This window comes from Camelus dromedarius, chromosome X, assembly GCF_036321535.1.
Source record: "Camelus dromedarius isolate mCamDro1 chromosome X, mCamDro1.pat, whole genome shotgun sequence".
In the NCBI taxonomy this organism is placed as follows: Eukaryota; Metazoa; Chordata; class Mammalia; order Artiodactyla; family Camelidae; genus Camelus; species Camelus dromedarius.
In genome coordinates this window covers 59,346,508-59,369,319 of record NC_087472.1, presented here as the reverse complement: position 1 = coordinate 59,369,319, position 22,812 = coordinate 59,346,508, and the positions used below count along the sequence as shown (strand labels likewise).

The window sequence follows — 22,812 nt, the reverse complement described above, 5'->3', positions numbered from 1 at the left end:
TACCCGGAGCTCACCTCATCCCCAATTCCCAACCCAGTGTTTCTGGAGTATACCCATGAGCACATTGTATACAAAGTTGGGTCCACACAACCCAGGAGGAACAGCCCAGCCATAATGCCTAAGCAGTCAGACTACATGCCAGGCAGAAGTGAGAATGCCTAGACTTTGAAATCAGAGAGAGCCAGAATCTAATTTGAATCCCACATCTAACTAGCTGTGTGACATTACACAGATTACCTAACCTCTCTGAGCTGCAGATTAGTCAGTCATCTTTACTATGGGGATTTCGATTCCCCACATGGCATGATTTTGTGAGAATTGCAAAGAGAGTGTATGTCAACTGCTTAGCAAGAGTCTCTTGCAGCTGGAGACCCCCTGTTAAGATGCCACATCAACTCCCAGTACATGTCCTTTGGAACATAGGCTGATCGAGGCACAATATTAAAGTTAATGGAAAAAGAAAAAATAATGTGGTCCCTGATAATAATGTAGGACCTTACAATGTTAAAAACATAAACACTAACCAGAGGGACTTATCCAATGTAAGTGGTGAGAGGACTAAAACTCAAGTGTTATGAGAGAGACTGCTGGGGTAGTGCAAATAGCTGGATGGTGGTTACCAGGGGCAGGCATATGTCAAAATTCACTGACCTTGCACATTTAAGATTTGTGCACTTTATGGTAGGTAAGTTAGAGCTCAAGAAAATAATACAAATAAAACCCCAGTGCTAGTGACAAGCTCCTTACACCCTCCAGGCCCTCGCTGTCCCATCCAGGACTCTTTTCCAAGCCTGGAAGCCCTTCTTCCCTCTTCCCCACTTAATCCTTATGTTTTCTTACAAGTTCTGTTCTTGCCATGTCCAAAAAGACCCTGAACACCAGTTCTGCATTTTGCACCGTTCCCTCCATAAGCCCTCATACGAGGCCCTTTGTACCATCCAGCTAAAGAGGACTTGTATGGTTCTGAACTGCTTTTTCATTCATTTCTCCATTCATTTATTCATTCATCCACTAGTCCCAGTATATATTTTGTCCACTTAACCAGACTGGGCTTCTCAATGTAGATAATCACATCTCTTACTATTCTCGGGTTTCCTGGCACAGGTCTGGATCCCCAAGAGGTACTCAGTAGCCATGTGTTGAGTGAACATTCAAAGTGAAAAGTGGTCTTGTCAGCTGTCGTTCATCCATACCGACAAGGGCTAATGCTGATGGAGAATAGAAAACTGCAGATGGGCCACCCAACTGGACAACAGCCACGACCCCCACCTCACTGCCAGGGCAGCAGCGAGTTTAGAGAAGCAAGGTTCCAAGGGACACCATGAGCATTGTGTTCAGATAAGAGAGGAGATGCCATGTGGAAACAAAGAGTCCGTGTACTCTGTGTGGCCACCCTGGGCAGAATTAGGATGGATGGGTGGAAACCTAGAGGGAGGCAGATTTCACTTCAAGATAAGAAAGAACTTTCATGACATGCCTGACAGCCTCAACTGACCTTGGATGGAATGAGCTGCCTTGGGAGAAAGGCTGTTCCCCTCTCTGCAAGGGGTGTGCCAAGGCTGAAGAAACACCTGGAAGGGCTGCCAAGGAGGAAGCCAGAGCTCAGCATGGGGAATTGGACCAGAGAATCCTTGAGGCCCCTCCTGACCCTGAGTTTCTATGATTCTTCAAGTCTTTGTTCAAATATGCAGAGCCCTGACAGTTGGGTCTTTACTCTGGCTTTCTTCATTTACTCATCGAATTCATCACATCAGTGAAATCCATTCAAATCTTACGCATCCTTCTTACTCCCCGACGATGCCCCTGAACTCCTTCCTTCTCTGCCACTACTGCTGGCTTCACTCTCCTTCACCTCAGCCCCCCCTGGACCTAATACCTCCCCACCACACAATGGGACTATAGGTGCCAGGAACTGGGCCCTCGAAGGCTCAAGTAAGAGTTCCCAGCATCCAAGGGAGTGCTCCACCTTGGACTTCCCAACACCGATTTCTTCATGCTTGACACAGGTCATTTCCTGGGTAGGGTTGCAGAAAATCTGAAGAGCTGCAGGGCTGCAAAGACAGGACCTTGCAGCTGAAAGTAGCAAAAGGTGTCTGCACTCGGAGCCTCTTCCTGGAGTTAAGCACTTAAGGCAGGGGCCACGGAGACAAAGGCTTGGCCCCCAAACCAGCACAACTCACATACATTGACCCTTTTATCTCCCGGGGCCCTCGTAGGAAGTAGGCAGTTTTCCATTTCTGTATCCATAGGCTCGGACACCTGGAACTATCCTAAAGAAACAATGCAAGTCAGGCCTGGCAGCTAGAGCAGGAGCCCCAGCTCGTGGTCCTTCCCCAGCCCGGCGCTTGGCCATGGCTCCCTAGAGTGTGTATCCACTGTGCTGTTTTTCAGAAGAATATGAGGAACAGTATTCGGAGGCCAGACTTCTGGGGCAGACCTTCCGTTCTGCTGATGAGGCCCCTGAGCCCACCCCCAGCCCAAGGCCCCAGTCTGCCAGGCGTCTGGAGTTTGTCTTGATGGTGAGTTGCCTCTTCCCTGACCTGGGAGAGCCAGCATGCAGAGTTTGCCCCGCACCCACTGATGGGGGACCTGGAACTGCTCACACTGCCCCCTTGGAAGCAGCTGCTCACCTCTGCTCACCAGCAGGGCTACCCTGAGGCCCCTCCAAGATGGGCCCTGCACAGCGGGTGTCTGGCCTGGCAGATGGTCCATACTTTCCCACCTCCCAGATGAAGCCTCCAACCACCCCACCTAGACAGCCATCCTGTGCACACGGCTCGTCTCCAGTCAGGAGCACAGCATCCCCACCACCTTCTTTCCCAACAGCCTACAAAACGGCAGCTAAGTGAAGATGAGACGACCACGCAGGGGGTGAGGGCCCCAGAGGCCCCCCTGAGCCTGCCTACTGCAGCCGACAAACAAGCTGTCTGGAACAGCCCCTTCCCACTGCCTGTCCTCGAGGAGAAGCGGTGGCTTCAGCCTTGCTGCACACACTCTGACATTGTGCCCATCGACGTCTCCGGTAGAGTTGCTTAGCACCATCTCTGCTTCCCTCCATGCCAACTACAGATCATCCTCTCCAGACGCACCGGGTGCTGGGGGAGGGAGTGAGACTTTCTTTGCTGCTGGTTCACCATGCACTGTCAAGGTCATGGCTCTCACCATGGAACGGAGGCATGCTCTTTCTTCACCCTCTCCTGGCCCTGCCACACTAACTGAGACCATTTGATGGCAAACAAAACTCTCTTAACGGAAAACTCTAGAACTTTACGAACTTGGGTGCTCTTTGGAGCAGCTGTGGAAACTTAGAATTTATGGGCTATGTTTGGTTTGGGGAAAGAAAACTGTGCCTGAAGCTGGTTTGGAATACACAGATAGGAGTTGGAGGGGAAGTGAGGGGTTCGGCGTGCTGGTGTAAAAGGGAAGATCAGACTCAAGGCATAGATCCAGGGCATGGTGGCACTTTGAATCAGCAGTGAATCTCCTAGCAAAGTGGGCCTCCACCACTTATGTAAGGCCAGAGGGGGACCCAGTACCACCTCAGGATGGGAGAAATGATGTACGCAGCTCAGCTGGCTATGTCTTTGGAGACACTTGGCACCCTGTACCATGCTCATTATTAATTCATTTTCTCCACTCTACCGGCTGTAATTGGAAAGGGAGGAGGGTCAGTCATTTCAGGAGAGAGGGGCCAATGACCTAATGAAATCAAGGCTTCACAATCCAAGGGGACCAGAGGCACCCTGTGAGCCAGCGCTGGCCTGTGGTAGGCTGTAAAAAGTTGATAAAGATGATGAGGATAGCTCTGGCCACCTGTGGTGATGCTCCCAGGATATGGGGTCATCCAGCACCACTGGTGTCACCTCAGGAAATCAGAGGCAGGAAATAGAGCCCAGAGCCTAGGGAGATGTACTGAGAGACTTGAAGGCTGAGAGGAGAAACTTACAAAGTGAAGGCTGTGCTTTGTTTTGAACCTTCTACCTTGTTCTCAATGAGGCTGGCCCTGAGTTTTGCCCACAGAGCCACTTGCTGGGAAGGGGAGATCGCTATGCAGCCATGGGGCTGAGAGGGGAGGGTTTGGTTAGCCAGCTGCTGATTGAGAGATGGTGGGGGAAGCAGCAAACCTTCCCCCACTGCCCTCACCCTGCCCCTGTCCCTGTCCCTGCCCCAGCAATTCCATAGGAGCAAAGACTGACAGATGCTTTAAGAAAAATAGATCTCAATCACTACGCAGGGGCAAACTTTGGTCAAATACGATCAGGTGGCTGGAGGGCAGACTCTCAGACTGCTTCCTGGATGGGAGGGGAGATGGGGCAGCTTCTTGGAGACACTGTTTTCATTGGCCCGAATAAAGGCTTTCTCTGAGGAAAGATTGCAATCAAGCAACATCTAGTCTCAACCTGTCTCTTGACTCCAGTGGTTCTCACCCCAGGCTGTACATCTAAATGATCAGTCACCCGGGGAGTTTGAGAAAACTGCTTCTACCTGGGTCCTAGTCCCAGAGATTTCAGTGTTCTGAGGGGTGTCGTTATTAGAGTTTCTGAAGCTGCTCAGTTTGCTTTGATATGGAGCCAGTGTTGAAAACCATGGCTCTCAGCCACTTGAGACCCACAGGTGACCCTGGGTGGACCTCTGAAAGCCAGCATGCATGCTTTGGAGCTGTGGGTGCCCGGGGCCAAGCCAGCAGGGAGGCGGGGTGGGGAAGAAGGGTCACCTGCCTGGATGCTATTCACACTCACTGCTACTGCCATCATCCCTTCTCTCTACCTCTTTCCACTGTACTGTCAACAGAAACCAGGATGCACCCAAGTGTCTTTATTTTGGCTACAGGACAGCAGTTTGATAAACATGCAAGTTTGCGACACTCGTTGTTTAACACAGAGACAGCTGTGAACCCCAAATCCACCCTGAGGCGGAGGCGGACCATTATTGGATTCTCTAACTATTCCCAGCGAGACCAAGGTGACCCCACCAGAGCTGATCCCCCCAGACCCTTCCCCTTGCTCACTCTTACCATTTCTGCCACCCAAGTGGTATTGCCAAGTGGTGACAGGGAACAGGAATAATCTAGGAGGGAGCCGACTTTGGACGTCCTGAAAAAGCCAATATGATAATTAAGGGTAACCAAGGGCTTTTTGTCAAGGGCAGCAACAGAATGTGGAGAGCAGGTCTCCCAGCCTAATAAATTCATTATGTTATTGTTTCTTATTATTTGTGGAATATAACTAGGTATGTCAAATTGAGGCAGATAGATAAAGGGGGAAATCATCCCTCAAAGCACCACCATCTGAACCTAACCATTCTTGCAATTAAATGAATGCTGTTCAAAGAGTACAGATCAGAGAGAGATGGACTTGAATCCTGGCCTCTCCACTTACTAACTGGGAGGCCTTGGCCACATTCCATAACCTCTCTGAACCTCAGCTTTCTCACCCGTAAATTGGGGATAATCATTCCAACCAGCTGGAGTTGCCATGAAGATTAGAGTTATTGTACATAATTTGCCTACCACGTGCCTGGTATATAATATGTTCATATGGTGGCTGTTATTATAAATCATCATAGGAGGAGTAGTCATACCATCATCATCATCATCATCATCATCATCATCATCATCATCATCATCATCAACAGTAATAATTGTTCCTATGAGAAAATCTTTGGGGATTTTGAATATCTGAATGGTTTCCTCACATCTGTAGGTTATCCTAACTTTCTCACGTCACAGAGCTAAAAAGTGACAGGTGTCAGTGATGCCACCAAACTCAGACAGTTCCAGCTGTGGCATCCTCCAGACGCACTGCTGGAGCGGAAAGTCACACTCCTGTCCTTAAATGGTTCGAAAACCTCCGTTCTCACCTCAGGAGAGGTGAACACTGAGGTCCGTGGTGGTTTCATGAGCCTGGGGGTGAAAGCACAGGAGAAACCCGAGGTAGTCCTACGTGCCACTTCAGATCTGAAAGGAATACTCAAAGCTGGAAAGTCTTTGGCAGCTATCCGGACAATTCAAGGGCACCCTGTGATTCACTGTGTGCTGATGGGCAAGGACCCAACTTCCCCAGCCTCCTCATCTATGGAAAGGAAGAACCAACGAATTCTGACCGAGCTGTTGGCAAAAGCTTCTTGGCAAAAAATAATTTGGTGCTCCCGTCTTTTTGGAGACAGCTGCAGGGGGATCCCTGGCTGCACCACTAATGTTCTGTGTTTCCTTCCTCCAGGTCACAGCAACAGTCCCGCTGGCAGTGTGGCCTGCTCTCCCATCTCAGACATCAGGCCCAGTCATTCAGTTCCAGAAGGTGTTCATGGAAGGGTTGCAGTTGGTCAGGAAGCTCGGTTCCCAAATCTCACCTCGCCAGGACTAAGAAGTCCTGCCAGTGATCCAGAAGAGCCTCTCCAGGCACGTGGTGGCACAAAACCCTCTGGCATGGAGAGCATTGGAATGGTATACAGTGTCCCCAGTTCTTGCAATGGACCAACTGAATCAGCCTTCTCCACTTCCTGGAAGGGAGATGCTTTTACCTATATGACTCCGAATGCCGCCACTCAGAGCAATCAAGTCAATGAAAATGGAAAAAATCCTTCCTCTGGGAATTCTTGGGTCTCTCTACACACACTGCCACCTCTGGTTCCTAAGGAGGCCACTACCCTCTTTGTCACTCGTGACAACCCAGCAGGATGCAGTGGATCGGCTGGCTACTCTGAGCACCTTACTCAACGGAGGCAAGTCTCAGAACGAGCCTCCAAGACTGGCCTTCTGACTGGGGGTCCCTCAAAGCTGGAGACAGGCCCAGGTGGGGCCAGCAGGTTCCGGGAGCGGTCCCTGTCCGTGCCCACAGATGCAGGCACCACAGATGTGGACTATGACGAGGAACAGAAGTCCGCTAAGGCCTGTGCCCTGCCTTACACCAGTACGAGTTCAGAGGGCAGTAACAGTGCCGACAACATTGCCTCCTTGAGTGCTCAGCAGGAGGCTCAGCACAGGAGGCAGAGGTCCAAGAGTATCTCACTCAAGAAGGCCAAGAAGAAGCCTTCCCCTCCAACTCGCAGTGTCTCACTGGTCAAAGATGAACCAGTTCTCTTACCAGAAGGCGGGTCAGCGCTCCCCAAGGACCAGAGGCCCAGGAGCCTTTGCCTCTCCTTGGAACACCAAGGACCTCACTCCTCCCACCCAGATGCTCAGGGTCACCCAGCTGTGCCAACCTTCAAAGACCCAGAAGGTACACAATTCGCCCACCACTGGTATCTTACTGACTGGAAGTCCGGTGACACCTACCAATCCTTGTCCAGCTCCAGCACCGCCACGGGCACCACAGTCATTGAGTGCACCCAAGTTCAGGGCAGTTCGGAGTCTCTAGCCTCCGCTTCCACCTCCAGAGCCACGACGCCTTCCCAGCTTTCCATCGAGGTGGAGGCCAGGGAGGTATCCTCCCCGGGAAGGCCCACTGGGCTGATGTCACCTTCCAGTGGATACTCCAGCCAGTCAGAGACACCAACACCCACTGTCTCCATGTCCTTGACCCTAGGTCACTTGCCCCCTCCAAGTGGCAACGTCCGGGTGCGCCCAGTGGTCCCTGAGAGGAAGTCATCACTACCCCCAACATCACCGATGGAGAAAATGTCCAAGGCACGGCTATCCTTTGACCTACCATTGACCACTTCAACCAACCTGGATCTGTCTGGGATGAGTATCTCCATCCGAAGCAAAACCAAGGTGAGCCGGCATCACTCAGATACGAATTTTGGGGCCAAGCTGGCCCAGAAAACTAGCCCCAACCAGCCAATCATGCCCATGGTTACTCAGTCTGACTTACGTTCTGTTCGCCTGAGGTCAGTCAGCAAGTCTGAGCCGGAAGATGATATCGAGAGTCCTGACTATGCTGAGGAACCAGGAGCAGAAGTCTTCACCTTGCCAGAGAGAAAGATGAAGCCTCCCATAGCTGAGAAGCCCCCACTGGCCCGAAGGCCTCCAAGCTTGGTCCACAAGCCACCATCTGTTCATGAGGAGTACCCACTAACTTCACCTACCTTGGCTACGACCCCCAAGAGCTCAATTCAACACCCGAGGCCACTCCCTCAAGACATCTACATGGTGGTACGGAAGCCAAAGTCTCCCAGCTTCCCTGAGGGCAGAAGCCCAGGGGAGTCAACAGCATCCTCATCTCTTGTTTTCACACCTTTTGCCAGTTCCTCTGGTGCTTCCTGCTCAGGAACACAGCAGTCTCCCCAGGGAAGTACGGAGGATGCGGGCCCCAAGGGGAGAGCCCTGCCTGAAAGAATTAGCCTCCAGAGCCAAGAAGAAGCTGAGAAAAAGAAAGGCAAGATTCCACCGCCTGTACCCAAAAAGCCCAGCGTGCTGTACCTGCCTCTCACCTCACCCACAGCTCAAATGGAGGTTTATGCGGCCGAACCAAGGCTGCCTCTCAGCCCCATCATCACTCTGGAGGAAGATAGCAAGTGTCTCCCAAGTGGTGACCACCTGCATTTGGCTGGTACGAGGACGAATTCCACGGTGCAGGCTGACTATGAAAAGGAGGCAGGCCCTCCGGGTTAGTATATGTGTCTGCTGGCTTTTCCTTTCAGTCCCAGGAGAGATGAGGGTGAGGACGGAGTGCCAGAAACAGAAACAAATGCTCCCCCAGATAATGATCCTCATTCCAGGGTGACCAAATCAGTAGAGGGCACCTCTTAAGGGTTTGAGTGACTCGAAATAGGTCTCACTGCCTTTGAGATTGGGGCTGACCCAGGGGTGGATCTCCAAGGCCTCCTTTGGGCTGGTCTACCCTGGAACCCCCAGTGCTGAGCTAAGGAAATCAAAATAGGTCTTAGCGCCCTAGGACCTTGGGAGCCCGCCTTCCTCCTCAGGCAGGCATGTCCTGCCCTAGACACTGTCTCTCCACCTCACTGTATAGCACTTTTCACTAGCTGCATTGAATTTAGTTTCACACATGGGACTCGATACCCTCCCAGCCTGAGTTCAAGTGCCACGGGAGGCTGGCAGGTTTCCGAAGCAGTGGAATGCGTCACCAGCAGTGACCTCTCTTAGTGCTTTCTAGAAGAAAGGGGGCTCACTTTCTTGGATGGTTTCAGCCTAGCTTTTCCTGGAACCCAAAGACTAGGCTAGACACTGTCTCATCGTTTTTGGTTTTTCCCTTGTCTCTTTGTGTTTTAATTGTGGTAAAACACAAATATAAAATTTGCCATCTTAACCATCTTAAGTGTTCAGTTCAGTAGCGTTAAGCACATTCACAGTGTTGTGTAACCATCACCACCATCCATCCCCGTAACTCTTTTCATCTTGCAAAACTGAAGCCTGCACCCAGTCAATGGTAACTCCCCATCACCCTCTCCCCCAGCCCCTGGAAACCACTCTTCTACTTTCTGTCTCTATGAATTTGACTCCTCTAGGGACCTCATATAAGTGGAATCATACAGTATTTGTCTTTTGGTGACTGGTTTATATCACTTAGTGTAATGTCCTCCATGTTCGTCCATGTTTCTCATCTGTTTTTGAACCCTTAACACTGAACATCAAAATCTTACGGCCTTCCTTGAGCTGATTTGGATTTTTAATGTAAGTTAAATCATTGTGCAAGCAAACAAATCAAAGCCGCAGGTAATTTTAGAATCTTCTTCCCCAAACTCCACAGGTTCCCTCTGAGATTCAGATCAGTCCCGCTCCCACCCACTGGTTGAGTCATTGCTTTAGATTGCTCTCAGCCTCTTGATTTTTAAAAAGGATGCATTTAAAACAAGAGAATGCTCAGGCAACCTGTTGTAATGGAAAAGGCATGAGAGAACAGGGACCTAGGCTGATCTGCATCACTCCCTCCATGTTCTGTTGACGAAATCACTAACCTTCAGAACATCCTGTTCCTCTGCAAAATGGGAGACAGTGAGCCTCTGCCCTGCTGCCCTCCCAGAGTTGCTTGCAACGTCAGACAAAATACATATCTGAATTTGCTTTGTCCTAACTGTTGTGGTCAAAGTAATTCCTTCTGGTTCTTTATGCCTAGGGAGTCCAATGGAACCAAGCACTGAAGAAAAAAGTGTAATCAGTGATAAAACAGCTGAGTGGATCGCGGAAGATGATGATGACGTGTTTGTGGCTTCACGCACAACTGAAGATTTATTTACTGTGATACACAGGTCTGGACCAATTTCCTTAATTCCTATTGTAATTGCCTTCCCTTCTTATACCAAAAGAAAAACTGCTACCTCTAAGCAGTCATTAGAATGGAAACTGGAGACTAAGTTGAGATACCCACGCATGTGAACATAGTCCAGGGCCTCACGTCTCCAATTCACTGACATCTTTGGGTGGAGTGGAGGAGGGGCGGGCAGGGAAGGGAGGACCAGGTGCTGAGTGAGAGGCCCCTCGTCTCCTAGCAACCGCTCGGCCTATTGTGGCTCCATCTGCTCTCTCACAGCTCTGCCTGCAGTCAGAGACATTTAACCCTTCACAGAATTCCTTGTACCAAAAAAATCTCAAGAAGTGAAGTGGGGCATCAGGCCGAGCATCAAAGCAGGAACTTAGGCAAAGGGGGACTAGATGGGGACCCAGTTATTGGACAGGGGCATAAAGCAGGGGCTCAGTGACGAGGAAACTGGGAAAAGCCCAGTTAGTGGAGCTGGAGCACCAGTTCACAACAGGATCAGTTCCCAGGCTGTCTTGATTCAGAGTCACTGAGCTACTAGCTTTGATTCCTTAAATTCTCCCTTGGTCCCAGAACCTGGGCAGGACCGAGCCTGCAGGCACTGGCCAAGTGACACTAGCTGTGGGCATTGAAAGGAGTATAGGGACAGGGGACCAGACAGGGGTTCTGAGGACTTAGCAGAGAGAGAGAAAGCTGGTAAGCATGACTGCTTGCGAGGCTGCCATATACAAGTTCACACATCACATCACTGGCGTTCATGAAGTTATAGGAAGCATTAGGAAGTGTCTGCCACAAGAATTCACCCCAAGCAAACTTTCTGTCATTTAGGTCCAAAAGGAAGCTGCTTGGCTGGAAGGAACCTGGGGAGGCATTTGCCAGCAGCAGCAGACCCAGCTCCCACTCACCGATAAGGAGCACGGCAGAGTCTCCCGTCAGTGAGCCCGCTGCCTCTGCAGGGTCGAGCGGCAGTGCCAACCTAGATGCTGGCAGAAACGATGACTTCAAGGCTTTGCTACAGAAGAAGGGGAGCAAGGCAACAACAAGGTCCCGCCCCTCAGCAGCCGAACTGCTGAAGACCACTAACCCACTGGCTCGGCGAATTATTGCACAGTTTTCAAAAGACTATGAAACCACCGATAACCCCAGTACCTAAGCCCTGGGTTCACCAAACAGGGTTTAGTTATTAAACTTGAGGAGAGAAGGGGGAAGAGACAAAGGGTTTTAAAAAGGAACCATGGAAAGAACACAAGAGCCTACATTTCTATTACATTAACTCACGCTCCGGACAGCAGGAGAGAGGCCACATCTAGAACTCAAATCATCAGGCACTTTAATCATCTTCAGACATTTGCGTTTTCATCCTTCGAATCTTGCCATTACTGACTGCCGATTTTCTCCTTATTTGTCCCCAGCAGTATGCACTAAGAAGAAATTCTCAGATGCAAGGGCATGTGCACCATCTTTTCAATCAATGACTAGGATGCTCCATCCCTGGCTCCTGTCACTGAGGGGCACAGTGAGAGAGCAGACTGGGGGCTGCCAAACCCAGGGGACATAGGGTGCCACGGCTGATTATTCACTTTCCCGGGGAGGCCTGGCTGGCCTTGCATGGAGAAACAGGACTCTGATGCCTCTTCAACCACAATTTAACTCTCCCCTGCGATAGGCTTGCAGGTGTGCACTTATTTCGGCATGGGGTTGATTGGATGGCAAAATATGAATGTGACTCTGTCCTGAACTTTAGGCCTTTTTCAGTTTGATTGTCTACACGGAGATCAGGGTGATGAGTTTCAGTAAACATATAGACCCCTGCCCCCCATCCCCACTCCCCGCCCCTTTGCCACAAAAGGTCAGGACTGCGTTGCTTTGGATGAACCAAGTTCAGCCAACAAACGAGGCCACCATTTGTTCACTCGCACATGCGCCTTGAGATCCTTCAAGTGTCTGTCAACAATGATAGCTAGTGTCTGTGCCCAGCTCATACTGCATTCGAAGAACTCTCGTTTCATTGGCATATAGCATTCATTACAGGAAGTCATTAGCTGAAGGAACAGCATCATCAAAGGCTCCAGGAGGAGAGGAAGTAAGTGTAACTTGCCCACCACCATTCAGTCCAGATTGTGGTTTGTGGATGGTTTGGTTTTGTTTAAAAGAAATCTTATTCTGTTCCCAAACCAAGAGGGTACAGACTAAAAGGATATATCCAAAATCTAAAAAGGCAGCCTTGCAAGTTGCAATGGCCTGTCACACACACACCAAAAAGGGCTACTTTTGGCCATTTCGGTTCTACCTTTTGACCAGTTTTCAATTAACCATGTTGGGGGAGAGCGTAAGAACTGGGGTAAATGGGAGGCTGACAGAGCCCCAGAACAGTCATTGTGATCCCTTCCCCCCACCCTCTGCCAAAGCTTATAGTCACTATCTATTCTTGTCAGTTCAGTTTTCTACACAGAGCAAGAGCCATGATTCATTTGATTTTCATATGACTGCTTTCTGGGAGGTCGAGGGAGGAAATTCAGACAGACTTGAACAAAGAAAATGGCCAATAATGGAGGATGAATTGCCCACCGTTCCCAAGAGGGAAAAAAGAAAGTCAAATGAAATTGTAGCATGCTTCCCAAAGAGGGTTCCCCAACCCCCTCCTCCTTCACCCCCTACCCAACAGATTCATTGGTCAACCTCCTGGGGGATTTGGAAACTGCCCCAGAGACAAGCAGATCTTGATTTTGATAGGTCTTAGTGTGCACCAATGAGGAGCACGCTCTTAGCCCAACTGCCTCTACAGCGGACAGAGCAGCTGGAAAACCACACTGAGTGCTGAGAGGACTTGGCCCTCTCACGTTGAAGCCCTAGGCCTGGGCCCTTGGTTGGTACAGTTCTGAATTCTAGACTTCCAAGTACAGGCCAGGCCCAGCAACTCTCTTGCCATCAGCACCTCCCCCTGATTTAGACAGAAGCCACTTAAAACAATAAATAGTTAGTGAAAGCCCAGTTGCTTTTGAAAGCATTCCAACTATTTGGTTCAAAGGTCCTGACCACATTTCAGGGGTTCTGCCTGAAATAAAAGAAGATGCATTCCTGGCCTTCATTTATATATGAATGCCAAAATTGTCTGTCCTAGACTGAGAATTCCAAAAGATAGAAACATTTTCCTCTGTGGGGAAATGAAGGAGTGTTTCATGCTTTTGCTTAACAAAAGTGAAAGGCCCCGGAGACCCTCCCCTCGGGAACCACTGCGCACAGTTGAGCTCCAAAGCCGAGTATGAGACTCACGTGGTATAGGGCATGTTACCGCTGCTGATTTTTCTGGGAGCTTCTTGTTTGCAACTTCTGGTGGGTTTTGCCTCTCCCCTCACCTTGCCACATCTGGTGGTTTTCCCCCAAAATTCTAAAGTTGAATATCCAGACACCTTGGTGGTTTTCAATTGCCTTGAGTCTTGCTTTCCTCTGCAGTACTCCGTATGCCTGGAAATTTTAGAAGGTTGTCTACATCCTCGCTATGACCCTCCAATGCCCAGTGGTGTTCCCATTAGTACGAGAGGATTCAGGGCAGGGATGGTGTGGTCAGAGTTAACACTGAGGACTGGAAATGGTCACTTAACATTTGACAAGTGGACCAAACTGTAGAATGTCTACCAATCTTTGACAAACATGATACCGACCATCTCTCTAGTCCTAACACAACTTCTCACCTCCACTTGGTTATCAGAGCACCAACTCTCCCCACTACCCAGGCACTTACCACAAGGTTTGCTGCCTTATACCACTACTCTTGCCAAGACTAGGGAAGAGAGGTTGAAAGCCCTCCAGGAAGGCTTTCAGAGAACCTACTACTAGCCCCTATTACTAGTGTGAATAATAATGATGATCATTTTTGAAGGTAGAATATAGAAGGGGTTCAGGTGAAATGAAGTTGGCCCCAGGAGGTCAGCTTCCAATGCAAGTTGTGTCTGTCCCTTTGTTTCCTCTGATTCCAACCAATAGCAGTAGGTGGCTCTGCTGGACTGACTTCCATCTAGTAGGGAGGAGAGGGAGTCGTTCCCAGGGGAGGAGGTTAATCAGTAGCTAAGAGTGCTTTGCACTTGGTGGGTAGTCGTCTCGTATTTGTGGTTCCAAAGTTGAGGGTTGAAAGCTAGTCATTCTCAGCACAACACGAATCTTCGAATCTTCGCTGCTGTCTCCTCTACTTTGCCTGCCTCAGTCTCTCGCCTGGACCTCCCACCTGGCCCCTACTTGTCCTTCAGCCCCAAGTCCTATGAACTGCCTGCCCAGCTGATAGCTCACCCTTTAAGGAGGCAAGATCGCAGGCAGCCAGATGGTTCATGTTAGCTGTTCCTGACCACAAATTGAACAGTTGATCTGGAAACATTACCTTGAATGTGCGAAGACAGAGAGTAGTCTGCAAGGCTTTTACAAGTGCGTCACTGGATACCCATTTTAATGCTCTGACATCGCAGGTGGGATTCGTGGTCCCTCTGGCCCCATTGGTATGAGCAGATCTGTCCATGCACCTGCTCTCTTCCTCAGAAACAAACCACCCGCTAAAAAGATGAGTTCACAGTCAGGGCTCTGTCAATGCAGCCTTCCATTATCACCAAGCCTGTAACACAATGGCAAGCCTTCACTTTAATATGATTTGCCAGGGCCAGGACTAGAGTGAGGTAAGTGAGGCACCCAGAGTGCAAAACTTAAGGAGGCACCCACTCTCAGGGCCATGCAAGTGCCTTACCCTCGTCCCGGCCCTGCAATTTGCACCCTATAAAGTAATATCAGTTTATCTTCTTCCTATGGGCATGCATGGTTATTCTGTTTGGGTTGTTTTTTTTTTTGTAGGGGTGCAGATAACTCCCTATCTGTTGTTGCAGCAGATGTTTTATTGCCATCTATTTTTCCATTGCTCTAAACCTTTATATGCCTATACATCAAAGACTCTTCAATATTATCAGAAAACGTGGCTGATTTCTAAGTCACCTGCTCCAAGTGGCAAGTTAGCACCCAATTCAGCAGGAATACTGACAGAGACTAGCCCTTCAGCAAAATAGCGAATGAGTTGGAGGTCTGTCATTTGGATCCTCCATTTCCTCTCTCTGTTCCATTCTCCCCAGACTTTGCTTCTCGGCACCAAATCTCCTGAGTGCCTCCTTGTTTGTCCTTCTCCTCGCTAAGAAAAGCATGCTCTCAGGAAAGGGATAAATTCCTTTACTTTGAGATTGTAAGGCTTAATGATACCTCTTTGGAGGGTCACTTGCATTTTAACAGGGAAAAAGCCTTAAGCCAAAGGAATGACGTTCTACTTGTAGAATTTTTAGGCATCAATCAGTTGCAGAAGTGTATTTTCACCATGGAAAGGTCAAATTCCCTGATGACTAACTCCAGAATATAGAAAATACCTTAATCTCCTGGAACTATCTTAGTAAATTGCTGATGGTCGATTACATTCTCCTGATTCCCAGTGTTATTCAGTCTGGTTACGACCAACAGACTCTCAGAGATGGCTATTAAGCCACTGAGAAAGCCTAGATAATTCATATTGTACCTTAACATCTTTACACAAATGGAATTAATACTACTTATCATTTGAGTAAAGAACACAAGGATTTAAAGAATTTGTGACAATGTGTCCTGTTTGTGAAAGGTGAAACTGTCCAATCAATGTCAGATCAATGTCAGCTGTCCCCTATCAGTGGTGATTATTAAACTTCTTTCAGGTGCAACTTTACTGCACGCAGCCTCAGCTTCCCCCAACCCCAGTCTGTGCTTTGTGCTACCACTTCTCCTTGTTGTGAGAATGAGACCAGATCTAGTCCAGAGCACCCAGTCCCTCCAAAGCCTTTGCGTGTATTTCAGCTATAAGTGACTAAACTATTAGGGATTTAAAAGGATGAGAGGTACAAAGAACTGCCTTTGTCAAAGGGCAGCAAAAACTATAAGGATTTTAACAAGGAGATGAAATAAACAACGTTTTAGAATACTCTAAAACATCTGTGGAGGACTAGAGTAGTAAATGGTTAGAGACACATATTTGAGGCACTTTGAATAAATTTAGCAAAAATGAAATTTGCATAAGTCATGGGTTATGTGAAATGGGTATATACTTTCGTTCAATAAAGCCCAAAATCTAGGCCAGTGGTTCTCAAAAGTGTGGTCCCAGGACCAGCAGCAGCTGCATCCCTAGAATATGTGTGCATGTGTGTGTGCCTGTGTGTGTGTTTGTGTGTGTGTGTGTTCCGGTGATGTTACTTCTTCAAGCCCCTAAATCATAGCCACGACTCTTCAAATGATTCCAACCTTTTCCAACGTTTCTGCTGTTGTTACGTGATCAGTCTCTGGCCACGTGATGTATACTGTCACGTTGGTCAGATATGTTTCTTCGGTGTTAAGAAATTATCAGAGTGAATCAACTACTTGCTCAATCTGCAAAACCTTTAAGTTGACTTAGCTGGCACATCTGGCCTGTTTCTGGCTTTTAAAAAAAGTTCTTTTTAATTCTCAAATAGGAAAAGGGAAAAGGTGTTGCGTTTGTTTGGTATTGCCAACCCTTGAATGCCTGTCTTCACTGTGGTAGCTGTTCTCCAAGAGGGCTCTGGCAGAAGTAGATTTGATTTTAAGCTGTTGCCTATGAGTGGGATTTGAAATCAACAAATCCGCAAAGAAAATCTGAACTGGGATAACCAGTTAACTCCTCTCTCTTTAATGCCAAGCTTTACAGAATTGTATTCCTTACGTGGTGTTGAGCTTTTTTTTTTTCTAACGTCCAATTTTATGAAATGTTCTGCATGCAAACGCAGCATCGTGCTCATTGTACAAGTCACCTCACACTCATTTCCTCCTCCATAATATGTATGATGGTGAAGAAATATCAATATGTATCTTCTTACCTCTCCTGATCAATTGTAAATTACAAATCTTTTCATTAATTTTTAAATGAGATATATTTACTCTGGCTAGTAGTTAAAATTTTATTCTTTTTATTATATTTCATTGCTACTTTTTTCTACTGACTCCAAAGCTTACTTTGGGGAATATTTCTTATTTCTAGATTGTTGTATTTATCTTATTTCTATATTTATCTATAGTCATGGAATGTTAGAACTGAAAGGAACCAACCTCTCACTTTACAGATGAGGAAACTGAGGCCCAGCAAGTCAGATAACTTACACAAGGTCACACAGTGGCAGGGCCCAGCCAAAACCCCAGGTCTTCTGCCTCTGGGCTCAGTGTTTTTTCATCCAAAGCACTGCATTTAGAGAAGACCCACAGCTGGCTTCTACTTTTATGGCACATGAATTTCCCAGGTATTTCAGCAAACAATATATATACTGTAAGGAAAATGTTCAAGAGTTCTTCAGTTCATGAATCCAAAGACAAATCTGATTTTCAGTTTAGAAATATTCATTTCCCTCCAAATTCAATGTATGTGCCCTACTTTATACACCCGATGTTTTCCCTAAAAGTTATTTGAAAAATGAAATTTCATAGATAAAATTCCATTTTCCAGTAGAGAAGCCGCCTATGTAAGGGACTTTTCTGGTGACTGCCTTTGAAAAATGAGAAATCCTCCTGTCAATGTTCCCTAATGTCTCAACTGTTTTTTCAGTGTAAACTTTTATAATTGGTTTTTATTTAAAGTAGGGCAAACCAATATAGGCTCTCCTAGCATTTATTTTATCCTTTCCTTCTTAAACTTTATCAGATAGTTTCAGACTGTTAGATGCTCATGAAATACTTCGCTGTGTTCTAGAAACTTCACCTGGCTTGATATTTTGTCAATCCCTGGGCTCAAACTATCTCCATCTTATCAAACAATAACTGAATTCCCTACTCAGTACTGAGCTGTGCATTCAGTCTCTTTTCCAGAACATTCTTTGCCTAATGTTCCTTAGTATGACTCTTTTAGTTATTCTCAGGCCTCCTTCCATAGCCCATGCATACCTCACTAGTCTGGTCTAGCGGAGCTGCAGGCAGTGCTGTCATATGGAGTGGTATTTCCAGGTACTCTCCTTGTCCCCGTCCTTCTCCTGGACGTCCTCTGGTTTCCTTTTTCAGGACCACTCCGAGATGGGTGGGATTTTCCTCATCATCTCAACCAGAGGTTGACAAACTTTTTCTGCAAAGGGACAGAGAGTAACTCTTTTAGGCTTTGCGGGCCACAGATGGTCTCTGTAAGATAGCCTTCTTCTTTGTTGTTGTCTGTTCATTTGCTTGCTTTACAACACTTTCACAATGTGAAGACAATTCTTAGCTCTTGGGTCAGACAAAGCCGCAGCTGGATTCGGCCCGCTTGTCAGAGTTTGCTGATTCCTGGTCCAGACTGTCTTCTGGGATGGGCATTTCTGTGACTGAACCCATGTGATGACTGGGTTGTGGACCGGATGATGTGGCTCCCTGCCCTCCCATCTACTGCGCTTTCAGACCGGCCGGTGCAGAGCAGGGTGGAGACGGGCTGTGAGTGCCAACCAGTAATCTTCAACAGATGCCCCTCATGGACTCTTGTTCTCTCTCTGTCTCTGTCTCTCTCTCTGACTACCTCAGTGTAGAAACCCTCATTCTTTCCACCAGATCTCCTGTCCTGGTTTGCCCATGTGCCTCTGCTTCCTTGAGTGTGGGATGAGCTGGCAGGAAAGAATGGATTTCTGAGTTTTCTTATTTCCTTTGTACCAAACTGTGGTTGGGGAATCCTCTGTCCTGGATCATCTGTTCCCTACCTCCCGCCCCATACTGCCATCACAAGTTCAAGGCTGTTTCTGGAAAGTCTGGTGGCCCAGGCCAGGAGATTCCAGTTCAGTCTACAATTGCCCGGGAAACTCACCAGCTCTCTTGTTTCCAATAGCTGGTTTTAAAATCCAGAATGTCCATGTGTCCATTTTCTAATGTGATTTGGACCTGTTCTAGACTCAGCCCCAGCAATGAAACCTGTTGGGTACAGAAGGTGCTCAGTGTCCATGGTTTTTTCCCTATCTAAACCCTCTGCCTCCTAGACCCCCAGCCCCAGGGGTGGGCTCCTTGGGACGCCCCATGCAGCACCACAGCCAGCAGGCATTCCACACACCACCACCTCCTGTTTTCCAAACCTCTGAAAGGATTCCCTAAAAGCTTCTTCACATCTTTCTCCATCTCACTCCTGTCTCTACCTCTCGTGCTCCTTGGGTGTGTAAAGCTCAGATTTTCACATTTGCTCATATGAATATCGGGGGATATGAGTGAATGAGAAGGTGTGTGCCTGTATGTGTGTGTGGTTTCTCCAGCTGGACTGCGACAGCCCCGTTGGCTGATGTATACAACACACACATACACACACACGTGCGCGTGCACGCGCGTGCGCACGTACACACACCATCCAGTCCCCTTACCAGTTCTCTGGTCCAGGTTCAGGTCTGATGGGGCTGGTCAAGGAGAAGGAGACGATGGGGGCTCCTGAGGCATTTCCCTTTTCTTATCTTTTGAAATCTTCTTTCCACTCGTTTGTGTTGGCTTCTCCCAGGAAGCCATTTGAAGAAACTCCTTCTGGGGCAATTCTGGACAGGCCACCATAAACAGAGCTAGGGATTTCATTCCATGTAGACTCAGTCACTTGGACATACTTCTCAGGCTGTGGGATATTTTTTTTTTCATCTAAGTAAATTGCTTCTTGGGACCTTTAGTTTGCTTTCTGTCATTTGAGCCCAGGGATCTACCCACATACTGAAATTGAAATTTTAAAAAGTCAGAGACACAAGGAACTTTAGGATTTCTCAATTTGAAAGCATCCACAAAATAGTTTCTTTCTTCCTTTTGTTTAAGATTTCCAGCCTTAGGAAGGGAACCAGGCTTGTACCTTGGATTAGAAAGCAGCAAAAGTACTACACTTGCCAAAAGCAAAATGAGGAAGGAGGACTGGCTAGTCCTACTCTGCATAGTTAGGAGAAGGACTTTTGTTAAGTTAGCACTCACCATTCAGTGCTTACTGAGTGCCAATGACACACTCAAGAAAAATAATGGAGACAGGAATTTACAGACCAATATCCTAAACTGGAAGGCAGAGATAAGGCAAACCACCCCCTACCCCTCGGCCCCAGTAATGAGAATGGATCCCTGGATAAAAATTACAAGCAGCAGCAGAAACTAGGAGAGTGTCATCCCAGTCTTTTTAGAATCCAACACAAAATGGAAGACAGCCTGCTGTGGGGTGATATTACAAAGGGTTTTTCTTATCTTTCTGTCTTTTTCCTTTTTTTCTTTTCTTTAAAAAAAAAAAAGCATTCCTTACTGGCTTGCTACCAGCAATTGAACTGTACTCTTTATATAGCTAGAGCTGTTTGTGTCTTCTTAAAATAAACTTTTTCTGTTAAAAATCGTTTTCTGTTTCACCCTCTGGTTTTCATTGTAGCAATGACGCCTTTATTCAAACACTAAGCCCACTTCGTGAGCGTGTTTTCCCAACCACACAAGTGTGGGGCCCACAAATATGGCCTTTGATTCTCACAAACCCGAGAACCCAAAACAGATAAGTGGGACACAGTGTCTTGCAGAAATCTGGCCCACCGAGCTGTGAACCTACGTTATTGGGGCAGGTGATTCGTGTTTGAGGACTTTGTCTCAGGGATTCGAGTTCAACTGCTCCTGGAGGCAACAAGGGGCCGCAGCGAGGCGAGGCTCTGGTGAAGTGGGCGGAGGTCATCAGGCTCCTGGGGGGAGGAGGTTGCTGTAGCAACTGTGCTCAGGGCATGTACTCCCTCTTTGTTCCCTGGCTCAATGAAGCCACCCAGCAGGGCAGACCAGAGTGAGTCAGGGCTGGGAGCAGAAAATGCACACCAGATGTGGCCCAGATCACTTCCATCCCTCAAAAAGGGTACGGTCCCACCATGCACGTGGTGACAGCTATATTCAAGGCTCAGCTCCCATCCAAAAGGAGCTTTGTTCTTCCAAATTGGCTCAGGACTCTAAGGCTGAGGCCCTTGCAGCCAGCATCCTTGTCCCCCCAGGCCCCGTTGCTAGCTCAGGTCCCCTGACATCACCGGGCTGCTGCTCTTCTGAAAAGACACCACAGAGCTAGAAACAACCTAGAAAGCTTACAATGGAAGGGAGAGGGGCCAGGGCTACTCTCAGACAAAGGTAGGTGTTAAGACTTAAGATCAGGGTCAGAGAAGGAGGCTGGCTTGAGGTGGGCCTCATGGCAAGTAGTACCTCGGTGAGACCCTGTGCTTCAGGGGCTAGTGTTGACCCTGGCAGGGTCTGAGCCCCTTGTGCCCGCCACTATGAGCTGGGAAAGCTTTGAGGGACCGACCCACACTGACCAAACTCACAAAAGACATCAAAGGCAGGGTCCAGTATATTAACTGAAGAGAGAGTACACCTTTAAAGCACAGGTCATAAACCAGAGGCCTGGAAATGGAACTGAGCTCTTACACATTGTCCAGAATACACAATATTGGTTTTTAATTTTTGAAAATGTAGATGGGGCACAAACTCTCCAATTTACCTAATTCCCCACCACTCTGTGTTCTATGAAGCCCAACCAGCCCAACCATCGTTCATTTCTATCACCTGCCAGGCTCCCAAAGGCATTTGAGCCTGTGGCCTCTGCACCAAGATGTTGTTGCAGGTTGGGTTCCCCAGGAAGCAGGCTCACGGATGGAGTTTGGTGTGCAGAATGTTTATTAGGAACTGATCTAGGGATTAACATCAGTGGGAGAGAAGGGAATAAAACAGGCTTAGGCTGCAGGAGAAAAGGGTAGCCACATAGGCGCCACACAGCCTCGACTGACTTGACGGCAAGCTCAGGCATTAACGTGACCGTGACCTGTTGTCTTGTACAGGCAGAAGGCAGGCCTTCACACCCTTGCTTCACTCATTCTTTGGCTGTGGGCCACCCTAGGAAGGGCCTGACCTTGGGTGAGGTGGCTCTCTCCAGCTGAGGCAATCCTCGAAGGAGCTGACAGCTAAAGATGGTTCCTGCTGACAGCACTCCCAGCAACCGGGGCAACATCTGCCCTTGAACGGGGAGCTGGGCAACATGGTTCTGTGTCCATCACCCCAGTGTGTCTTTCTCCCAGGAACAGTGCAGGTGAAACACTAACAAATTCTTATTTTCTGATTCCCACTCCATCCCTCAGAGAGATTACAGTTCATTTGATGAGGTTCATAACTTTCTTAAATTGTAGCTGTCATCTTCGGATACATGCCAGTAGCCTTAATTGGACTTGTGTTTCACAAGCCTCATTAATGCCCATTAACAAACCTTCTCCAAGGGCATGTCACAGATGCAAAGCGATAAGTCAATCCATCGCAAGATACCAGGAATAAAATGGCATGAGCATCTATCAAGCACCTGCAATGGGCCAGGCATCGTATGTTCCTCCAGTCACTTCTTTTATTCATCCAGTCAGCAAAAATGTGACGAGCTCCTTCTACATGCCCAGCAGAGCGCTTGGTGCTGAGGGTAGAGTAGGGACCAACAGAGACACCATGCCTGTCCTCATGGAGCAATACTGACTTCATCCTGCTGTAAGCTCCCGCTCTTCTACCCAACCTTCCAGTGCCCCCTTCCTCCCATGCTTTTCAACTGTGCCCACTAGAACCCTAATTCTAGGGATTAATAATTACCCCTACAATCCCAACAGAAAGCCTTCCCTACACATTCCTTTACTGAGACCTGGCTCTCCCCTGAGAACCCCACTTC

At 48.1% G+C, this 22,812-nt stretch overlaps 1 protein-coding gene across 1 annotated transcript in view; it reads left to right on the top strand.

Annotated features, from left to right (window-relative positions):
* NHSL2 (NHS like 2) overlaps window positions 1-20,489 on the top strand; it is a 56,317-nt gene extending 35,828 nt beyond the window's left edge. The window contains exons 3-8 of the mRNA XM_064483046.1: window positions 2,392-2,519; window positions 2,827-3,022; window positions 4,831-4,962; window positions 6,219-8,546; window positions 10,014-10,146; window positions 10,983-20,489. Of these exons, the coding sequence (XP_064339116.1) occupies window positions 2,392-2,519; window positions 2,827-3,022; window positions 4,831-4,962; window positions 6,219-8,546; window positions 10,014-10,146; window positions 10,983-11,307 (3,242 nt within the window). The 3' untranslated portion in view covers window positions 11,308-20,489. The remainder of the gene's footprint in view (window positions 1-2,391; window positions 2,520-2,826; window positions 3,023-4,830; window positions 4,963-6,218; window positions 8,547-10,013; window positions 10,147-10,982) is intronic.
* The last annotated feature ends 2,323 nt before the right edge of the window (window positions 20,490-22,812 follow it).